The sequence below is a fragment of the Rhipicephalus sanguineus genome, chromosome 6 (genome assembly GCF_013339695.2).
Source record: "Rhipicephalus sanguineus isolate Rsan-2018 chromosome 6, BIME_Rsan_1.4, whole genome shotgun sequence".
Lineage (NCBI taxonomy): Eukaryota > Metazoa > Arthropoda > Arachnida > Ixodida > Ixodidae > Rhipicephalus > Rhipicephalus sanguineus.
Genome location: NC_051181.1, coordinates 62,492,941 through 62,510,118, shown reverse-complemented (window position 1 = coordinate 62,510,118; position 17,178 = coordinate 62,492,941). Strand labels below are relative to the sequence as shown.

The 17,178-nt window shown below is 47.1% G+C and overlaps 1 protein-coding gene and 9 non-coding genes across 10 annotated transcripts; all 10 read right to left on the bottom strand.

Annotated features, from left to right (window-relative positions):
- Window positions 1-1,571: 1,571 nt before the first annotated feature.
- Trnaw-cca (transfer RNA tryptophan (anticodon CCA)) lies at window positions 1,572-1,643 on the bottom strand. Its single transcript has one exon. It is a non-coding gene; the product is annotated as a tRNA-Trp (tRNA).
- A 3,589-nt stretch (window positions 1,644-5,232) lies between these two features.
- LOC119397308 (uncharacterized) lies at window positions 5,233-6,437 on the bottom strand. The gene has a single exon (XM_037664738.1). The coding sequence runs from the start codon at window positions 6,418-6,420 to the stop codon at window positions 5,233-5,235; it is 1,188 nt and encodes a 395-aa protein (XP_037520666.1). The 5' UTR covers window positions 6,421-6,437.
- Window positions 6,438-6,666: 229 nt separating this feature from the next.
- On the bottom strand, window positions 6,667-6,738 carry Trnaw-cca (transfer RNA tryptophan (anticodon CCA)). Its single transcript has one exon. It is a non-coding gene; the product is annotated as a tRNA-Trp (tRNA).
- Window positions 6,739-6,933: 195 nt separating this feature from the next.
- Window positions 6,934-7,005, bottom strand: Trnaw-cca (transfer RNA tryptophan (anticodon CCA)). Its single transcript has one exon. It is a non-coding gene; the product is annotated as a tRNA-Trp (tRNA).
- A 195-nt stretch (window positions 7,006-7,200) lies between these two features.
- On the bottom strand, window positions 7,201-7,272 carry Trnaw-cca (transfer RNA tryptophan (anticodon CCA)). The gene has a single exon. It is a non-coding gene; the product is annotated as a tRNA-Trp (tRNA).
- A 194-nt stretch (window positions 7,273-7,466) lies between these two features.
- Window positions 7,467-7,538, bottom strand: Trnaw-cca (transfer RNA tryptophan (anticodon CCA)). Its single transcript has one exon. It is a non-coding gene; the product is annotated as a tRNA-Trp (tRNA).
- A 194-nt stretch (window positions 7,539-7,732) lies between these two features.
- Trnaw-cca (transfer RNA tryptophan (anticodon CCA)) lies at window positions 7,733-7,804 on the bottom strand. Its single transcript has one exon. It is a non-coding gene; the product is annotated as a tRNA-Trp (tRNA).
- Window positions 7,805-7,998: 194 nt separating this feature from the next.
- Trnaw-cca (transfer RNA tryptophan (anticodon CCA)) lies at window positions 7,999-8,070 on the bottom strand. The gene has a single exon. It is a non-coding gene; the product is annotated as a tRNA-Trp (tRNA).
- A 195-nt stretch (window positions 8,071-8,265) lies between these two features.
- Trnaw-cca (transfer RNA tryptophan (anticodon CCA)) lies at window positions 8,266-8,337 on the bottom strand. The gene has a single exon. It is a non-coding gene; the product is annotated as a tRNA-Trp (tRNA).
- Window positions 8,338-8,532: 195 nt separating this feature from the next.
- Trnaw-cca (transfer RNA tryptophan (anticodon CCA)) lies at window positions 8,533-8,604 on the bottom strand. The gene has a single exon. It is a non-coding gene; the product is annotated as a tRNA-Trp (tRNA).
- Between the last annotated feature and the right edge of the window lie 8,574 nt (window positions 8,605-17,178).

The window sequence follows — 17,178 nt, the reverse complement described above, 5'->3', positions numbered from 1 at the left end:
TAGCGTGCCTAAGCTAAGCGTCGGGTAGGTTGCCATTGCTAGGACGGGACAGAGAAAGAGAGGCCCGGAGCTCGGTGCTCACCACCACGTCTAGCCTGTGGCTAGACGTCTCCGGGACCATCCGTTGGTCTGGCGTGGTCCGTAGTCTGTTGTGGCTTGTCGCCGCCCTTTCTATCTCGCGGGATGTATGGGCGGGGCCTGATGCTGGTCCTTCTCGTCACAGTTGTCTTTGCAGGCGGCCCGTCGGCGTGGCTCTCAGTAGTTTTCTCGTCGGTAGTGTCCAGCGGTCTTTTGGAAGAAGCGTGGCCACTTGTATCCATATCGTCGCTGCTCTGGGACGGGTTTCCTCCCTCTGGTCCGTGCGTGGCATCGTCGACTAAAGGGCGGTTTTCCCTTTCTTCTGCATGACTCGGTGTCGCCCGGTCTTTCTTTTCGGAGTTTACAGGTTCACATTCCGCACCTCCCTCTGTCTTCGATGTCTCCGCCCCGTCGCTGGCGGTCTCCTGGACCCCAGCCCCCTTGGCGGCGTCGTCGGCTTCAGCAGCATCCATCCTCATCTCCATGTGTATTTCACTCGCTGGTGGCCCCACGGCTGCGGCGTAGGTGCGTACGCACTGGTCTTCAGAGTGCCCAAAGATTCGGCATCGCGAACATCGCGGCACCTTGCACTCGCGCCGAACGTGGCCGTCTGCCTTGCACCGTAGGCACTGCATAGGCCGTCCCGGAGCCACAACAAGGGCCAGTTCACCTGCAACTTGGATTTGGTGCGGCAGGTCGTCGATTTTCAATCCGCTCTTCAGTTTCAAGAGTACCGTCCGTGACGTCGAATCCTTGTCACCGACGCCTCTGACGCGCCAACGTTCTCGTGTCACTTCAATGACTTTGCCAAAGGCTGCCAGCGCTGTCTTTACATCTTCGTCCGCCACCCAATACAGTAGCCAATGAAGGCGGAGACGTATACCTGCTGGTCTTGAGGGTCGACGACGACGCAGCGACGCCCCTTCACGTTGAGCTCCTTGAATGCCAGCAATTTCTTTACCGCGTCGTCGCTCGAAAAGGTGACTGCCCACACGTGGTTGATCTGGTATGCCCCAAGGGCCACGACCTCCGGCAACAATCCAGTCGCGTCGAGCGCGTCGCGGAAATCTTCGACCCTGTAGGGCCTTGCTCGCACGTCGCCATGCAAAAACACAGTGTTCTTTACGACATGTCCCTTCGGCAGAGGTGGCAAAATAAACTGATAATTCGCTTCCTCGTTATCATCGATAAGCCTGTTACCGCGGCTTGGTGCCGCAAAAGCTGCTCCGTCGGAGCCCATGATTCACCCGTCCGAACAGCTCGGCTGCCGGAAGTAGAATCCCTTGCGCCACCGAGTCACGGCAGAATGCCAATGTTTGAGACTCGCCGGGTTCTCCAAAAGGACATTGATCAGCAGGCGCGAACAATGGTGATTTTTGATGAACTCCAAGCGATTGTATATACAGGGATACCGAAAAGGTACATTTCTTAATTGGGGCAGAGACCATCATCGTAGTCGTAATTTTCCTACTAAATGAAAAAAAAAACAATTTTGACCCGGACGTGATTCGAACACGCAACCTTCTGATCTGGAGTCAGACGCGCTACCGTTGCGCCACCGAGTCTTTTTTTTTTTTTTCTTTATTGCTTTTTACAACCACAACCAAAATGATCACATACAGAATATATACATTTTATAAAAGCACTGGCTTAGCTTAGCCAGCGCGTATGCTTTAAAAAGGCTTCACAGAAGCCAATTGATCAAGTAAAGGTAGCCACTCTGGAGGTTCAGGCTGTGCATTGAACAAGTCTCGTGTGTACAACATACTCTCAACAAAATAGTCCCTTGCTGAGTGAGCCTCTATATGAGCATGTCGGATATCCATTCTTGTCTTCCATACGCTATGCATGCAAAGCAACATTAGCATGTCACTCGGCACTTCCCCTGTACCTGCACATGGAAGAAAGCGAATTCCGAATGCGCTAATAGGTAATTCTTTTTTTAGTGTCCGTTGTAGCACATCCCACAAGAATACAGCATCGTGGCAATCGAGGAAAATATGCTCTATCGTTTCTGGTTTCCCGCATATTAAACAGTTCACTGACCAGGGTACAAAGAGCCCTTTACTTTGTAACCATGGCAACACAGGGAGAGTGCCGGTATGCACCTGAAAAAAGAAGGTTTTGACTGAGGGTCTAACCGGCATTCTTTTAACACGCTTTAACACATCGCGCTCAGGACCCAGCCTGTACGGAGCTCGATATAATGGTACTGGCAAAAACACATCCCGAAGATCACGATACAGTTTCTTTTTGGTGACATCAGACAAGTATTCATAAGAAAATCTTTCCTTGAGCAGGCGTGTAGACGAAACAACTTCACGCAAATAAGGACTCAGCGGTCCAGCTTCAAAAGAAAAGGACGACACAACAAAATCGGGTAGGGGATTCTGCAATCGCGCTTGGATCACAGTTCTCAAAAAAATATCAGTTTGATCCCGAACAAAAACGAATCTGCTCACCAGCTGTTTAAGAAAGAGATGCAATAGCCCTAGGCCACCATTTTTCACCTTATGAAATAAATTGCACCGGCTCGTGCGCTCCCACTGCGATCCCCATATATAGGTCGCGAATACTCGGTTCATTTTCTGAACCGAAGTTCGGGTCATGGTTAACACTTGCAGAACATAAAAAACTTTGGAAATCAAAAATACATTGCAAACAGACGCTCTTGCAAACATCGAGAAATTGCGGCCACCCCACTTGTCGGTACAATTTTTGATGCGTTTGTTTTCCTCAGACCAGTACTCAGTAGCATTCCGGTAATGGTCTAAAGGAACGCCGAGGTACTTTCCCGGCGTGATTTTCCAATTCATTTTACAATAAACCTCAGGCGTGCTCTGCCAATTGCCATGCCAAAAGCCAAGGCACTTTGGCCAACTGATTGCACTACCGGTCGTTGCGCAGAAATCTGTAGCTATTCTTACAACTTCTTGCACACTTTCTTTGTCAGTGCAGAACACGGCAATATCGTCAGCATAGGCTAATATTCTGGTTTCACTACTCAAAAAGGAATACCCTCTTACACTAGGGGTTGCAAGCATACGTAAACAAAATGGCTCCAAGTATAGCGCGAAAAGGAGAGGCGACAGAGCACATCCTTGTTTCACGCTCGAGCGCACTGGAATAGAAGTAGTTAATTCTTTATTGATTACTAACTTAGCCGTACACTCATGGTACACCATTTTAACACCTTCGGTAATAACAGATCCAACATTCACATGCTCCAACAATAAAAACAAAACTTCGTGTACAACTTTGTCACACGCTTTATGCAGATCTAGCTGAATTATGGCCACGCGGTCATGCATTGCGTCACAGCATTCCAGGATAGTTCTGGCTATGTGTATGTTCGTGAAGATGGTTCTGCCTTTAATACCACATGTCTGATGTGGGCCGACTAGGGACGTGATAACACTTTGGAGCCGTGTAGCTAACACCTTCATGTATATTTTATAGTCGGTGTTGGTCAGACTAATGGGCCGATAAGACTCTACTGAAATTAACTTTGCAGGATCATCAGTTTTGGGTATCAATACTACGTGAGCAGTCCTAAATGAGTGAGGTGCCTGTTTCTTCTCATAGCATTCTGTGATAACTCGATGTAATGCTACTGCCATTTCTGTCTTAAAATGTTTGTATATGGCAGCACCCAGGCCGTCCGGCCCCGGTGACTTGCCGTTACTTAGACCGTCTATAGCTGCTTCAATTTCCGCCACCGTAATTTCTGCTTCTATTAACTCCCTCTCAGAGTCTTCCAATCTTGGCATAAGGGCCAGAAAGTCCTCTTTGAAGCGCTTGGGGTCGTTAATTTTATTGCTCAGAAGTTCCGTGTAAAACTCAACAAAGGCAAGATTTATCTCTGCACGATCACGTGTAGTGTGATTGCGATACCGTATTTCAGTTATCTCTTTGTTTGCTGCATGTTTCTTTTCTTCACTGAGCACTCGCTTAGTGGGCGTTTCGCCCATCCACAATCGTTCAGTGCGTGCTCTTATCATTGCTCCGCGGTACTTATCTCCGTCGATAAATTCGAGCTTTGCTTTCACCTCCTTTATTTCTTTTTTGAACTTTCCCGGCGCTTCGTTTTCTACGCTCAACATGTAATCCAGCTCACTTTGTAACTGCTTCTCTTGTTGCCTTTCCTTGTGACGTAATACACAGGCTCTTTCGATGGCAACCATCTTTACGTCACACTTAAACTGCTCCCACACAGACATGAAGTTGTTGGTTTCTAAACGAAGGGCATTTGTAAGACATTCTTTGGTTTTCGTGACAAATACTTCATCTTGCAGTAGCTTTTCATTAAATTTCCATAGAAACCAATTAAACGTCGCAGCCTTTCGTTTTTCGCCAATATTAACCGTGACCATACAATGATCACTAAAACTAAGGTGCTGCGTTTCATAGGATGAGCATAGAGGTACCAACTTCGCCGACAAATATATTCTGTCTAACCTTGCATGCGACTGACCTTGAAAATGCGTGTACCGTACTTGGCCCTCTCGCGTCATTACGTAACCGACATCTTCCAGTTCTCTCTCGGTCACTATTGCGCTCAACAACTCTGCGCTTCTATCACGCACACTGATATTCGTCGTTTTATCTTCAGCTCTACAGACACAATTAAAGTCTCCTAGGAACACAACACTTCTTTCTGTTTTTAAAAACCCCTCAACCGCCGTAAAGAATTCTTCCCGTTCGTGCGCTCTGTTCGGTGCATAAATGCACACGGCACGCCAAGGCATTCCAGAAAAAATAAAATCACACACAACCAGCCTACCGCTATCGCAGGTGGACACATTTTCAACAACCGCGATGCTACTACGAATGAAAACGACGCAACCTCCTGACCGCCCCACAGCATGACAAACGCATACATTGTACCTAGGGCGAAAAACTTGAACCATATGCTCCGTTTGTTCTTCACTTTCCATTTTAGTTTCTTGTACATCCAAAAGGTCTACGTCGTTTTCCAAAAGAATGCGACTAATCTGGCATTGCCTCCTGCGTGAACACAGTCCCCTTGCATTCAACGTCGCAACGCGCATATTAGGTTTAAAGTTAGTCGCCATTTCGTGATGGTTGCTTGGCCGGGTGTCCTACTCACGTCGCAGCAGTGGGTCCTTGTGCTCCTCTGGAACGTCTCCTCCGCTAAGGCGGAGGCGGCGTTGGGGTCTCCCCACGGTCAGGCGGCAGGTTTGGCCTTGGTTTCAAGGTAGGCCGCCGACCAGTCGCTGTCTTTTTTGGAGGTTCTCCGGTGCCTGACGTGCCCACGTTTCCTGTGCTGTCAGATGCCTCACGAGCCCGCTTTGAAGCGATGGCTCCTGCCGCGGTCATCTCGACGTCCGTTGCACCCGGGCCGACCTCTCGCGCAGCTGCCGATGACTCGCTCGCGGCTTTCGCGTCGTCGTCTCCTGCTTTTTTCTCTGCCTTCGTTCCTGGCGCAACAAGGGGCTTGTCGCTTTCACTGGTCCCTTCCTGTGCGGCTCCTGAAGAAGGTTCAAGGGGCTTTACAGGCATTTCCACATTGTCGTCCTCCCTGCTCGCTTCTTCGGCGTCCGCGGCGTCCATCAGGTGCTCAGAGACTTCATCCGTTCGGCTTGGCCCTGTAACGCTGGCGTATGACCGCACGCAGTGAGAGTCATCGTGGCCATAGCGACGACAAACCCCACAACGCGGCACGCGGCAGTCCCGTCGAATGTGCCCGATGCCCCGGCATCGGAGGCAGAGCGGTGCTCTGCCAGGAATGACGACGAGCGCCATGTCTTCCGCAACACGCAGTTGGTGTGGCAGGTCGTCCACAGTAACGCCCACATGCAGTTTCATTGTAACCGAGCGGGTAGTTGACCCTTTGTCACTGCAACCCTGGACCTTCCACTTGTCTCTGCTTATTTCGGTGACTTTTCCGAAAGGCGACAAGGCAACTCGCACGTCTTCGTCCGGCACCCCATGAAGCAACCAGTATAGCTTTAGCCGCACACCACGGTCACGGGGGTCAATCACCATACAGCGATGGTCCTTGACGTCGAATGACTCCGCCGCCAGCATCTTCTTTTTGCCTTCATCATCCTTGAACGTCACTGCCCACAGGTGATTCATTTGGTATGCCCCAAGGGCGACCACTTCCGGCAGCAGCGAAAGACGAGCAAGGCTGTCTCGGACATGCTCCACTCGATACGGTCTGGCTTTTAAATTGCCATGCAAAAAAACCGTGTGCAAAACAGAATCACCTGAAGGCAAATGAGGCAGAACAACCTGGAAATCTTCGCCTGGCTTTTCGGTACACCTGATACCGCGGCCCACACGAGCCGCTGAAACCGCCCCTACACGGGAGCACATGATGGCACGTCCGTTCACTGTCGTGGCCGGAAGTGGGTTGCGCCACCGTGTCACGGCAGACTGCCAATGTTTGACACTCGCCGGGTTCTGCAAAAGGACATTGATCAGCAGGCGCGAACAATGGTGATTTTTGATGAACTCCAAGCGATTGTATATACAGGGATACCGAAAAGGTACATTTCTTAATTGGGGCAGAGACCATCATCGTAGTCGTAATTTTCCTACTAAATGAAAAAAAAACAAGTTTGACCCGGACGTGATTCGAACACGCAACCTTCTGATCTGGAGTCAGACGCGCTACCGTTGCGCCACCGAGTCACGGCAGACTGCCAATGTTTGACACTCGCCGGGTTCTCCAAAAGGACATTGATCAGCAGGCGCGAACAATGGTAATTTTTGATGAACTCCAAGCGATTGTATATACAGGGATACCGAAAAGGTACATTTCTTAATTGGGGCAGAGACCATCATCGTAGTCGTAATTTTCCTACTAAATGAAAAAAAAAACAAGTTTGACCCGGACGTGATTCGAACACGCAACCTTCTGATCTGGAGTCAGACGCGCTACCGTTGCGCCACCGAGTCACGGCAGACTGCCAATGTTTGACACTCGCCGGGTTCTCCAAAAGGACATTGATCAGCAGGCGCGAACAATGGTGATTTTTGATGAACTCCAAGCGATTGTATATACAGGGATACCGAAAAGGTACATTTCTTAATTGGGGCAGAGACCATCATCGTAGTCGTAATTTTCCTACTAAATGAAAAAAAAAACAAGTTTGACCCGGACGTGATTCGAACACGCAACCTTCTGATCTGGAGTCAGACGCGCTACCGTTGCGCCACCGAGTCACGGCAGACTGCCAATGTTTGACACTCGCCGGGTTCTCCAAAAGGACATTGATCAGCAGGCGCGAACAATGGTGATTTTTGATGAACTCCAAGCGATTGTATATACAGGGATACCGAAAAGGTACATTTCTTAATTGGGGCAGAGACCATCATCGTAGTCGTAATTTTCCTACTAAATGAAAAAAAAACAAGTTTGACCCGGACGTGATTCGAACACGCAACCTTCTGATCTGGAGTCAGACGCGCTACCGTTGCGCCACCGAGTCACGGCAGACTGCCAATGTTTGACACTCGCCGGGTTCTCCAAAAGGACATTGATCAGCAGGCGCGAACAATGGTGATTTTTGATGAACTCCAAGCGATTGTATATACAGGGATACCGAAAAGGTACATTACTTAATTGGGGCAGAGACCATCATCGTAGTCGTAATTTTCCTACTAAATGAAAAAAAAACAAGTTTGACCTGGACGTGATTCGAACACGCAACCTTCTGATCTGGAGTCAGACGCGCTACCGTTGCGCCACCGAGTCACGGCAGACTGCCAATGTTTGACACTCGCCGGGTTCTCCAAAAGGACATTGATCAGCAGGCGCGAACAATGGTGATTTTTGATGAACTCCAAGCGATTGTATATACAGGGATACCGAAAAGGTACATTTCTTAATTGGGGCAGAGACCATCATCGTAGTCGTAATTTTCCTACTAAATGAAAAAAAAACAAGTTTGACCCGGACGTGATTCGAACACGCAACCTTCTGATCTGGAGTCAGACGCGCTACCGTTGCGCCACCGAGTCACGGCAGACTGCCAATGTTTGACACTCGCCGGGTTCTCCAAAAGGACATTGATCAGCAGGCGCGAACAATGGTGATTTTTGATGAACTCCAAGCGATTGTATATACAGGGATACCGAAAAGGTACATTACTTAATTGGGGCAGAGACCATCATCGTAGTCGTAATTTTCCTACTAAATGAAAAAAAAAACAAGTTTGACCTGGACGTGATTCGAACACGCAACCTTCTGATCTGGAGTCAGACGCGCTACCGTTGCGCCACCGAGTCACGGCAGACTGCCAATGTTTGACACTCGCCGGGTTCTCCAAAAGGACATTGATCAGCAGGCGCGAACAATGGTGATTTTTGATGAACTCCAAGCGATTGTATATACAGGGATACCGAAAAGGTACATTTCTTAATTGGGGCAGAGACCATCATCGTAGTCGTAATTTTCCTACTAAATGAAAAAAAAAACAATTTTCACCCGGACGTGATTCGAACACGCAACCTTCTGATCTGGAGTCAGACGCGCTACCGTTGCGCCACCAAGTCTTTTCTTTTTCTTTATTGCCTTGACTCAAACAGTACATAAAAAAATGAAGTGTACAACAATGCAAAAGGTCAGATCACTAGCACTTGGCTAGATCGTTTATATTAAAAAGTACTTAGCTTTAACAAGTTCATCTAGAACTGTTATCCACTCTGGAGGATCACTTAGTGCCTTAAACACATCACGCATATAGATTACTTCTTCCAAAAACTAATGATTTGCCGGAAACACTTTCAAATGCGCATGTCTGACGTCCATTCTCGTACGCCAGACACTAAGCATACACACAAGCATAAATATATCGCATGGCGCTTCATCACCTACCGTGCATGGCAGGTAGCGAATTCCGAAAGGGCTTAAAGGCAAGTCTTTTTTTTAAGTCCGTTGAAGCACATCCCAAAGGAAAATCGAGTCATGACAGTCCAGAAATATGTGGTCGATGGTTTCCGGTTTTCTGCAAATAAGACAGTCAACCGACCATGGAACAAAGAGGCCTTTGCTCTGCAACCATGGCTTTGTAGGGAGGGTTCCCGTGTGCAGTTGAAAAAAGAAAGATTTCATTGACGGTTTCACTGGCATTCGTTTTACCCGTTTGAACACATCACGTTCAGGGCCCAAGTGGTATAATCCCCGATACATTGGAACCGGCAAAAAAACATCTAGTAGATCTCTATACAAACGTTTACGCGCTACAACTGCTAAGTACTGTAAGGGAAATCTTGCCTTAAGAATCTCCATTGAGGCTACAACTTCACGTAAGAAGGCAGGCAATTTCGGAGTTCCCAAGGAATGCGTTGAAATTACGTAGTCTTGCAATGAATCTCGTAATCGCACTTGGATTACCGAGCGAAGAAAAGGGTCACTCTGGTCCCTTAACAAAAGAAATCTTGTTACAATCTGCTTGAAAAATAAATGAGATAACGCGAGACCACCGTTTTTAACCCGAAGAAAAAGATTGGATCGGCTCGTGCGCTCCCAAGCTGATCCCCAGATAATCACTGCAAAAACCCTCTGCAGCTTTTGAACTGATACTCTAGCCATGCTTAAAACGTGTAGCACATAATAGACTTTAGCGATCAGAAAGACGTTACAAACAGCTTCTCTTGCAAACATGGAAAAATTATGCCCACCCCACTTTTCTGTTTGCAGTTTTACTCTTTTTGCTTCGTCTGTCCAGTAGTCTTTACTTCCATTGTATTGATCGAGAGGCGCTCCCAAATAGTTTCCAGGGATTGTGCTGAAAGGTATACTGCCTACCATATCTGGAGTATGCTCCCAGTTTCCGTGCCAGAAGCCGAGACATTTTGTCCAGCTAATCATGCTTCCAGTTGCATTACAGAAATCCTTAGCCTCTTCAATGATTTCTTGAACACTCTGCTCATCTCTGCAAAAGACAGCTATGTCATGCGCATAAGCGAGTACTTTGTCTTCACTATTAAAAAAAGTGTAGCCATGAATACTTGGATTCCCAAGAACTTTTAAACAAAAGGGTTCTAAATACAGATCAAAAAGGACGGACGACAGACAGCATCCCTGTTTAACAGATGCTTCAATTGCAATATATTCACTCAATTTTCTGTTTATCACTAACCGCGCTGTGCATTTGTCATATACCATTCTAACACCATCCAGAATTACTGATCCCACATTCACATGTTCCAGTATTAAAAACAATATCTCGTGTATCACTCTTTCAAAAGCCTTATTTAAGTCTAGTTGAATCATTGCACTTCGACCTTCCATGGCATCACAACATTCGAGAACTGTTCTTGCTATGTGAATATTTGTAAAAATGGATCTGCCTTTAATTCCACCGGTCTGGTGAGGATCAACAAGGGACTTTATCACACTTTGTAAGCGGTGAGCTAAAACTTTCATGTAGACCTTGTAATCGGTGTTTGTTAAGCTTATCGGTCTATATGCTTCTACTGAAAGCAGTTTCGATGGTTCTTTAGCTTTGGGAATCAGTATAACGTGAGATGTTCGAAAAAACGAAGGTGTAAGTTTCTTATCATAGCATTCAAGTATAACTCGATGCAGCGCTTCTGCCAATTCGCTTTCAAAAAACTTGTACACCACGGCTCCAAGACCATCTGGCCCTGGAGACTTCCCGGAGCTCAGTTCTTCTATGGCTTGCTCAACTTCTGAGACCGTTATCGGCCTTTCAAGTGATAGCCTTATTTCATCATCTAGTTTAGGCATAAGTGCCAAAAACACATCCCTAAATCTTTCGGTGTCACATGTTTTAAGGCTGAAAAGGTTTCTGTAGTATTCGGTGAAAGCAAGCTCTATTTGTTCAGTCTCGCGGGTAATGCTGTCCCGTAAACGAATTTCGCTAATTTCCTTCGACAAGGCATGTCTTTTCTCTTCACTGAGTGCTCGCTTGGTGGGCGTCTCACCCAACCAAAGCCGCTCACACCTAGCCCTTATCATCGCTCCGCGGTACCTTTCCGTATCTATCGCCTCAAGCTTCGCCTTTACTTCTTTTATTTCTTTCATGAACAAGCCAGGTTTGCTGCTTTCTGCATCGAACATGTACTCTAGCGTGCTAAGCAGTTGCTTTTCTTGCTGCTTTTCTTTTTGCCTTAACACGCTCGCTCTTTCCAAGGCGGCGATCTTGAATTCGCATTTAAATTGTTCCGAAAGTCCCATGAATTTACTTGTGTGACTCGACAGCATATCCTCGATATACTTCTTTATGTTTTCAACAAAAATTTCATCCTCTAGTAATTTGCTATTGAATTTCCACAGCTCCCAGCTAAACCTCGACACCTTTTTCTTAGTTCCTAAGGTAACCATTACTAATGAATGATCAGTGAAACTAACATATTGTGTAGCATAATGGGAGCAGAGAGACACCAGGTTTAAAGGAACATATATTCTGTCCAATCTAACATGAGTGTTGCCTTGAAAGTGAGTGTATTTTGCTTTCTGGACATGTGCCAACACTGAACCTATATCTTCGAGTTCATTTTTATCTGTCCTTTCTCGTAACACATCCGCGCTTTTATCTCTCTGGTTGGGCTTGTTCGTTCTGTCTTCAGGTCTACAGACACAATTGAAATCCCCAAGCAAAAAAACGCCAGGCCTGCGCTGAAACCGCAGCACAGTCACAGCGAAAGCTGGAAGAGCGGCGTTTCTAGAGCCCGTTGTAAGCTCTCTTGCGACTACAATACAAGTACACTAGAAAGGTACCCACTACGCCATAAATCACAATTTTTGTGAAGTTGGGAAGCACCTACTAAGCCATTATTCGTCATTCTGCGGAGAAGCGAGGCACCAGCTATACGTCTGTAAGGCATTATGTGCACTTTGTTGACGCGACGACTGATGACGATGAAGAATTATGGCTCAGCTCTTGTAATGGGTTGGAAGCTTTGAACGGCCCACCAGTTATGTAATTTGCATTGGGTGACGCCCGGCGCTATTTCCCTCTCCCATCATGCTGTATAACATACGTTGACGTGGAAGAGGGACGGGGGGGGGGGCAAAGAACTTTACTGAGACCCCGAGGGAATGAATCATGCGCTTATGGGCTTCCTTGGCAACCAATACAAGTGCACTTGCGAGGAACCCACTACGCTCTAAATCACTGTAATTTTGCTGAGACCCTGAGGAAACGGATCATGCGCTTACGGGCTTCCTTGGCAACTAATACAAACGCGCTTGCGAGGAACCCACTACGCATAAATTATTGCAATTTTTGAGAATTAGGGCAGCAGGCACTGTCCCATTTTTTGTCATTGTATGGGGAGCCGTGGTACCTGCTAAACGCATGTAAGGCATTATGCGCACTTTGTTGATGCTGTGCCTGATGACGATGAAGAATTATGGCAGAGCCCTTTGTAATGGGTTGGAAGCATTCAACAACATACTCGTTACGCAATTCGCATTGTGTGACGCCTGGTTACAGAATTCGCGTTGGGCGACGCTTGGTGCTTATTTTACTCTTCTACCACGCTATATTGCATATGCTAATGTGGTTCCTTCCCGACATGAAGCCTGTACAGGACCTTTTTGCAAAGCAGTTTCAAGCACCGGCATGGCTCAGAGGTTGAATACTGGGCTCCCACGCAGAGGGCCCAGGTTCGAACCTCGTTCCATCCTGGAATTTTAAAGACGATAGTCTTTCTTGGGGAACTTAAAAGCAGAAATTTTGGTCTGTCTTTCTGTCTGTCTTTCTGTTTGTCGGCACGTCCCTCGATTCAACCACTCGGCCAAAGTTGAACCACTTGCCCAAGGGCCAGCCATCGTGAACGGCTGACTAGGTTCATACTTGTGTACATTGTTGATCAAAAAGCAAACATTACGCATATCTGAGGCGCAACATCACTAGGTAAGCATTAGGCGGTGTGTTCCTTTAACAGAAAATACATAGATACGCAATTTTAAAGACCTTGATGGTATGCGTTTAACGTTGAGACAGTAACGCGTTTATTAAAAGATTGCCACAGCTGAAGCGATCAGCGCTCCAAGCCGAGCAAGCGCGAGCGCCAACAGCCACCGTCTTCGTCTTCTTCTTTCGCAGGCGTTCTTGTCTGCGCCGTACCATGTTACAAATCACTCCCCCGCGGAAAAGGAGCCATCCTGGCGACCTAAGGAACAGGTACAGCTGGTGGGTCATAATGCGGCTTCAGTCGATCGACGTCAACAGTCTCGCGGCCGCGACGACGGCGGCCCGTAGATGATTGAACAGGCTCAATCATATAGTTAACTGGGGATGCTTGACGTAGGACGCGGTAGGGGCCTTCGTACTTAGGCAGTAGCTTTGTGGAAAGGCCAGGAGTGGAGGAGGGAACGCGAAGCCACACCAACGTTCCAGGCGAATACGACTGAGGAGGCAGGTTTTCGTCGTGACGGTCCTTCTGGCCCTACTTGCCCTACAATGTTACAACCCTAGTTTCTTAAGCTGCGCTGAAAATGCGACTGCGCTGAAACTTGTGTTCCTCCGTGCCCTCTGCACAAGCTCATGTTGTGTTTCGGTTTCGGTTCAGTATTGCATTGTACGAATGACAGGGGGCGCCGCTCTGGCATTGCTGTTTTACCCAGGCGACGTGTAAATAAAAGAGTGTGTGGAGAGTACTCGTTGAGTGCGGACGTTTCTTCTCCTTCGGCGCATCGCGCCAAACAGCGTGTTCGGGCTGGCCGGCGTCCCCACCGGTCGCGTTGGTCACCGCCGGTCTTCGCCTGCCGCTGCGCCGGGAGTACCAGCCCGCAACACAGTACTCGTGTTTCCCGACGTATTGCCAGATGGCGTCCATATCTCACGCAGCGTAAAGTCACTGGAACGGGAAAAGTACCGCGACCGTCGTGCGCGCCGCCATATTTGGTCCAGCGCCGCCGAAGCTGCGGCGGTGCGGTGTTGATTTCGCGTGGAGTAACGCATGTTTTTTGCATTGCGTGCGATTTTGCAGCCCCGAATGAAGCATACCGTTGTTCTCTGACTAATTAGGAAAGAAATAGCGGCAATTTTCACTTGCCTACATGCGCACGCACGCGTACTAACGCGATAAAGAAATGCGAACTGCGCGGCATTTACGCGCTCGGCTGTCTGCATTTATTAAATGCGAATCATTTCTTAGCGAATTTTTGTGACTATGTACGTATCTATCTATCTATCTATCTATCTATCTATCTATCTATCTATCTATCTATCTATCTATCTATCTATCTATCTATCTATCTATCTATCTATCTATCTATCTATCTATCTATCTATCTATCTATCTATCTATCTATCTATCTATCTATCTATCTATCTATCTATCTATCTATCTATCTATCTATCTATCTATCTATCTATCTATCTATCTATCTATCTATCTATCTATCTATCTATCTATCTATCTATCTATCTGTCCCCGACTTTGTGCTGTCCTGGCCGCTTCGTTAATGGGAAGTGCACCAAATTTGGTATGGCATAACATGACTGTATGACAAATTTAAATTAAGGTGATAACATGAAAATAATGACATGCATGCCATGTACGGCATGATTTACATGCCACGCTCATGGTGCGCTCGCGACCGCTTCGATAGCTTGATACACAACAAAATTGGCATGGCGTTACAAGAGTGTAGGACGAACATAACCCTACTGAAAAAAACCTATATGGTTTCATACAGGATCCGTATAATTTTATACAGGACTTACAGGACTAAATATAGGAATTGTATAGGACCGTGTGGGGGTATATAGGATCCAAACAGGATCCAAATGGGACCTAAACAGGACCCATATGGCGGTATATAGGACGCAAGTAGGACCTACGGAGGACCCATATGGCGGTATATAGGACTCAAATAGGACCTCCAGAGGACCCATATGGCGGTTACAGGATACAAATAGGGCCTCCCAGGGCCTATATGGCGGCATATAGGATCAACACAGGAGTTGTTTTCTTTCATCCGCTCTCACTGAAACCTCTCTCAATCTCTTCCTGATCAATAGTTCGCCTTTTTATCTTTATAAGTGGCAGGAGAGCACTTAATTCTCAATGTTATCTTTGAAATACCCTTTCATCTCAATCTAGCTCTCGAACCAGCTGGCTTTTTTTTTATCTTGACAAGTGGCAGTGCAGCACATAATCATCCGCTTTCATCTACACCTCTTACAACATCTTTTTGCACGCGCACCCCTTACAAAAATGCACTTTGCGTGTCAATTGACCCCGAACCGAGGCCTTTTTGACTCAATAGCTGGTCAAATAAACGGCAGCTTCTAATGATCGAGTGCCCTCAATAAACATTGAATTGACATTAGGTTTGAAATATTCAGTTGACTCTCACTCATTTTATTTTTAATTGACATACATTAAGAAAGTTTTAATTGACCCACGGTCACTGCACATTTAATTGACCTAGTATTGAGCGCTCTCAATGAGGGATGTTGACACCTACATTAGCTTCTGGGGTAGAATTCACAAAACTTATGTGTGTGTGTGTGTGTGTGTTTGTACGTGTGCGTGCGTGCGTGTGTGTGCGTGTGTGTCATATGGCCAGCACCACTATTGGCTGCAGTTTTCTCTTACGCATATTTTTCCATTTTTCTGTGAGACACATTCGTTAATAAGGGTCCTGAATTAGGCATAAACCAAACTTGAGGATACAGTTACAGCACTCAGTGGAGCGGCGTTGTATTACATAAAACTGCATGCAAGCATATGCTTTCAGGCACTGACTGTGCGGCGCACGTGTTTCTGAACTGTGTAGACCGATCGTGTCGCGGTCAAGTGCGACACGTGCATTTGCTTCAATGATTTGCTAAAACGCTGCCTTCCAAAATTAGCAAAAATACCCTTGATTCAGTGTTTATCGGGATGTGTATTCAATGCTTTGACAGGCAGTGTCTTTATTATTATTATTTTATTACTATTTATTCATGAGAAGTACGATAAAAATGTGGATAAAACACGTCGTGGTATAGTCGCGGACAACTTTTCTTGGCAATGAAGGGAAGGCTACGGGGGCGGAGCTACTGCACATGTACTGCTCCGCGAAGTAGTCCGGTTCGGCGCGCGTTTCGAATTTAGTTTTGTTTGTGAACCTTCCGTACCTCCTGTGACGGCCATTTCATTATTCGAGCGGCCGTCACAGGCTTACACAGCCATTTGTTAGTGAAATTCGTCACAGGCTCCCTCGGCGAGTCGTCGGAAAATCTGGAGGGTGACGAGCGCTCACCTGAAGACGAAGGCGCCATTTTGACTGTGAGGTGCACGTAAAAGGTGCGACGTTCTCACAGGTGCAAAAACGCGAAATGACACTGCGTAAATCAAAACAAATATAAATATCTCCTTGGTGCGCGCTGACCGTCTCTTCAAACAGCGCCCCGTAGAAAATAAAGCAATGTTGTTGTTTTTATTTTCACGCAGAAAACACGGACGCAATTGTGGGACTATAATCTTCAGCGGTAGCACACGCGTAGTTCGGCTCTCTAGCCTTCCCTTCATTGCCAAGAAAAGTTGTCCGCGAGTATAGCCGGCTTACGGGAAAAGAATGCGGATTCGACGAACGCGTCTTTCAACGGTCGTGCATTTTTAAGCTGCTCTCCCCGTGTGGGGACACGGCCGGTCTAGAGGCGCGCGCTCGTGGAGCGAGCGCGCGCCTCCAGACCGGCCGTGGTGGGGAAAAGGCGCGCCCTATTGTCCCGAAACTCGCCTGTCTGGTAAGTCGCGGGCGGTAGTCTTTGCACGTGGCGAGACCATGAGGGGGGAAGAATTCTGAGAACGCATGTCGCAAACTTTCGCTGCACAGGTGCAAGGTGGCCTGTCTACTGTTGCGATCAAGAAAATAACGCGAGAAAAGATCTATTTGTATTTTATAGGGTGCTAATATTGCGCCATGAAAACTTGATAGTTCACAAATAAGCTTAGCAGAATTTATTGGCAGTTACACCAGTGTAAATTTCTGACGGTCACTTTAGTTCTTGTTGTGTATCCCTCCGCGCCGCACTTTCTTCTTCAGAATTGCTCACCAGCGTCACGAGTGCGGGTCGTGTTCGTCACTTGCGATCTCTCTTGCTCTGATTTCGTGGACATCGAGTATCGCGATGTGCACAGGCTATCAGCGAAAGAGTG

Coding starts and splice junctions, on each gene's coding strand:
- LOC119397308 (XM_037664738.1), bottom strand. CDS start 6,420: ATGTGCTCCCGTGTAGGGGCGGTTTCAGCGGCTCGTGTGGGCCGCGGT.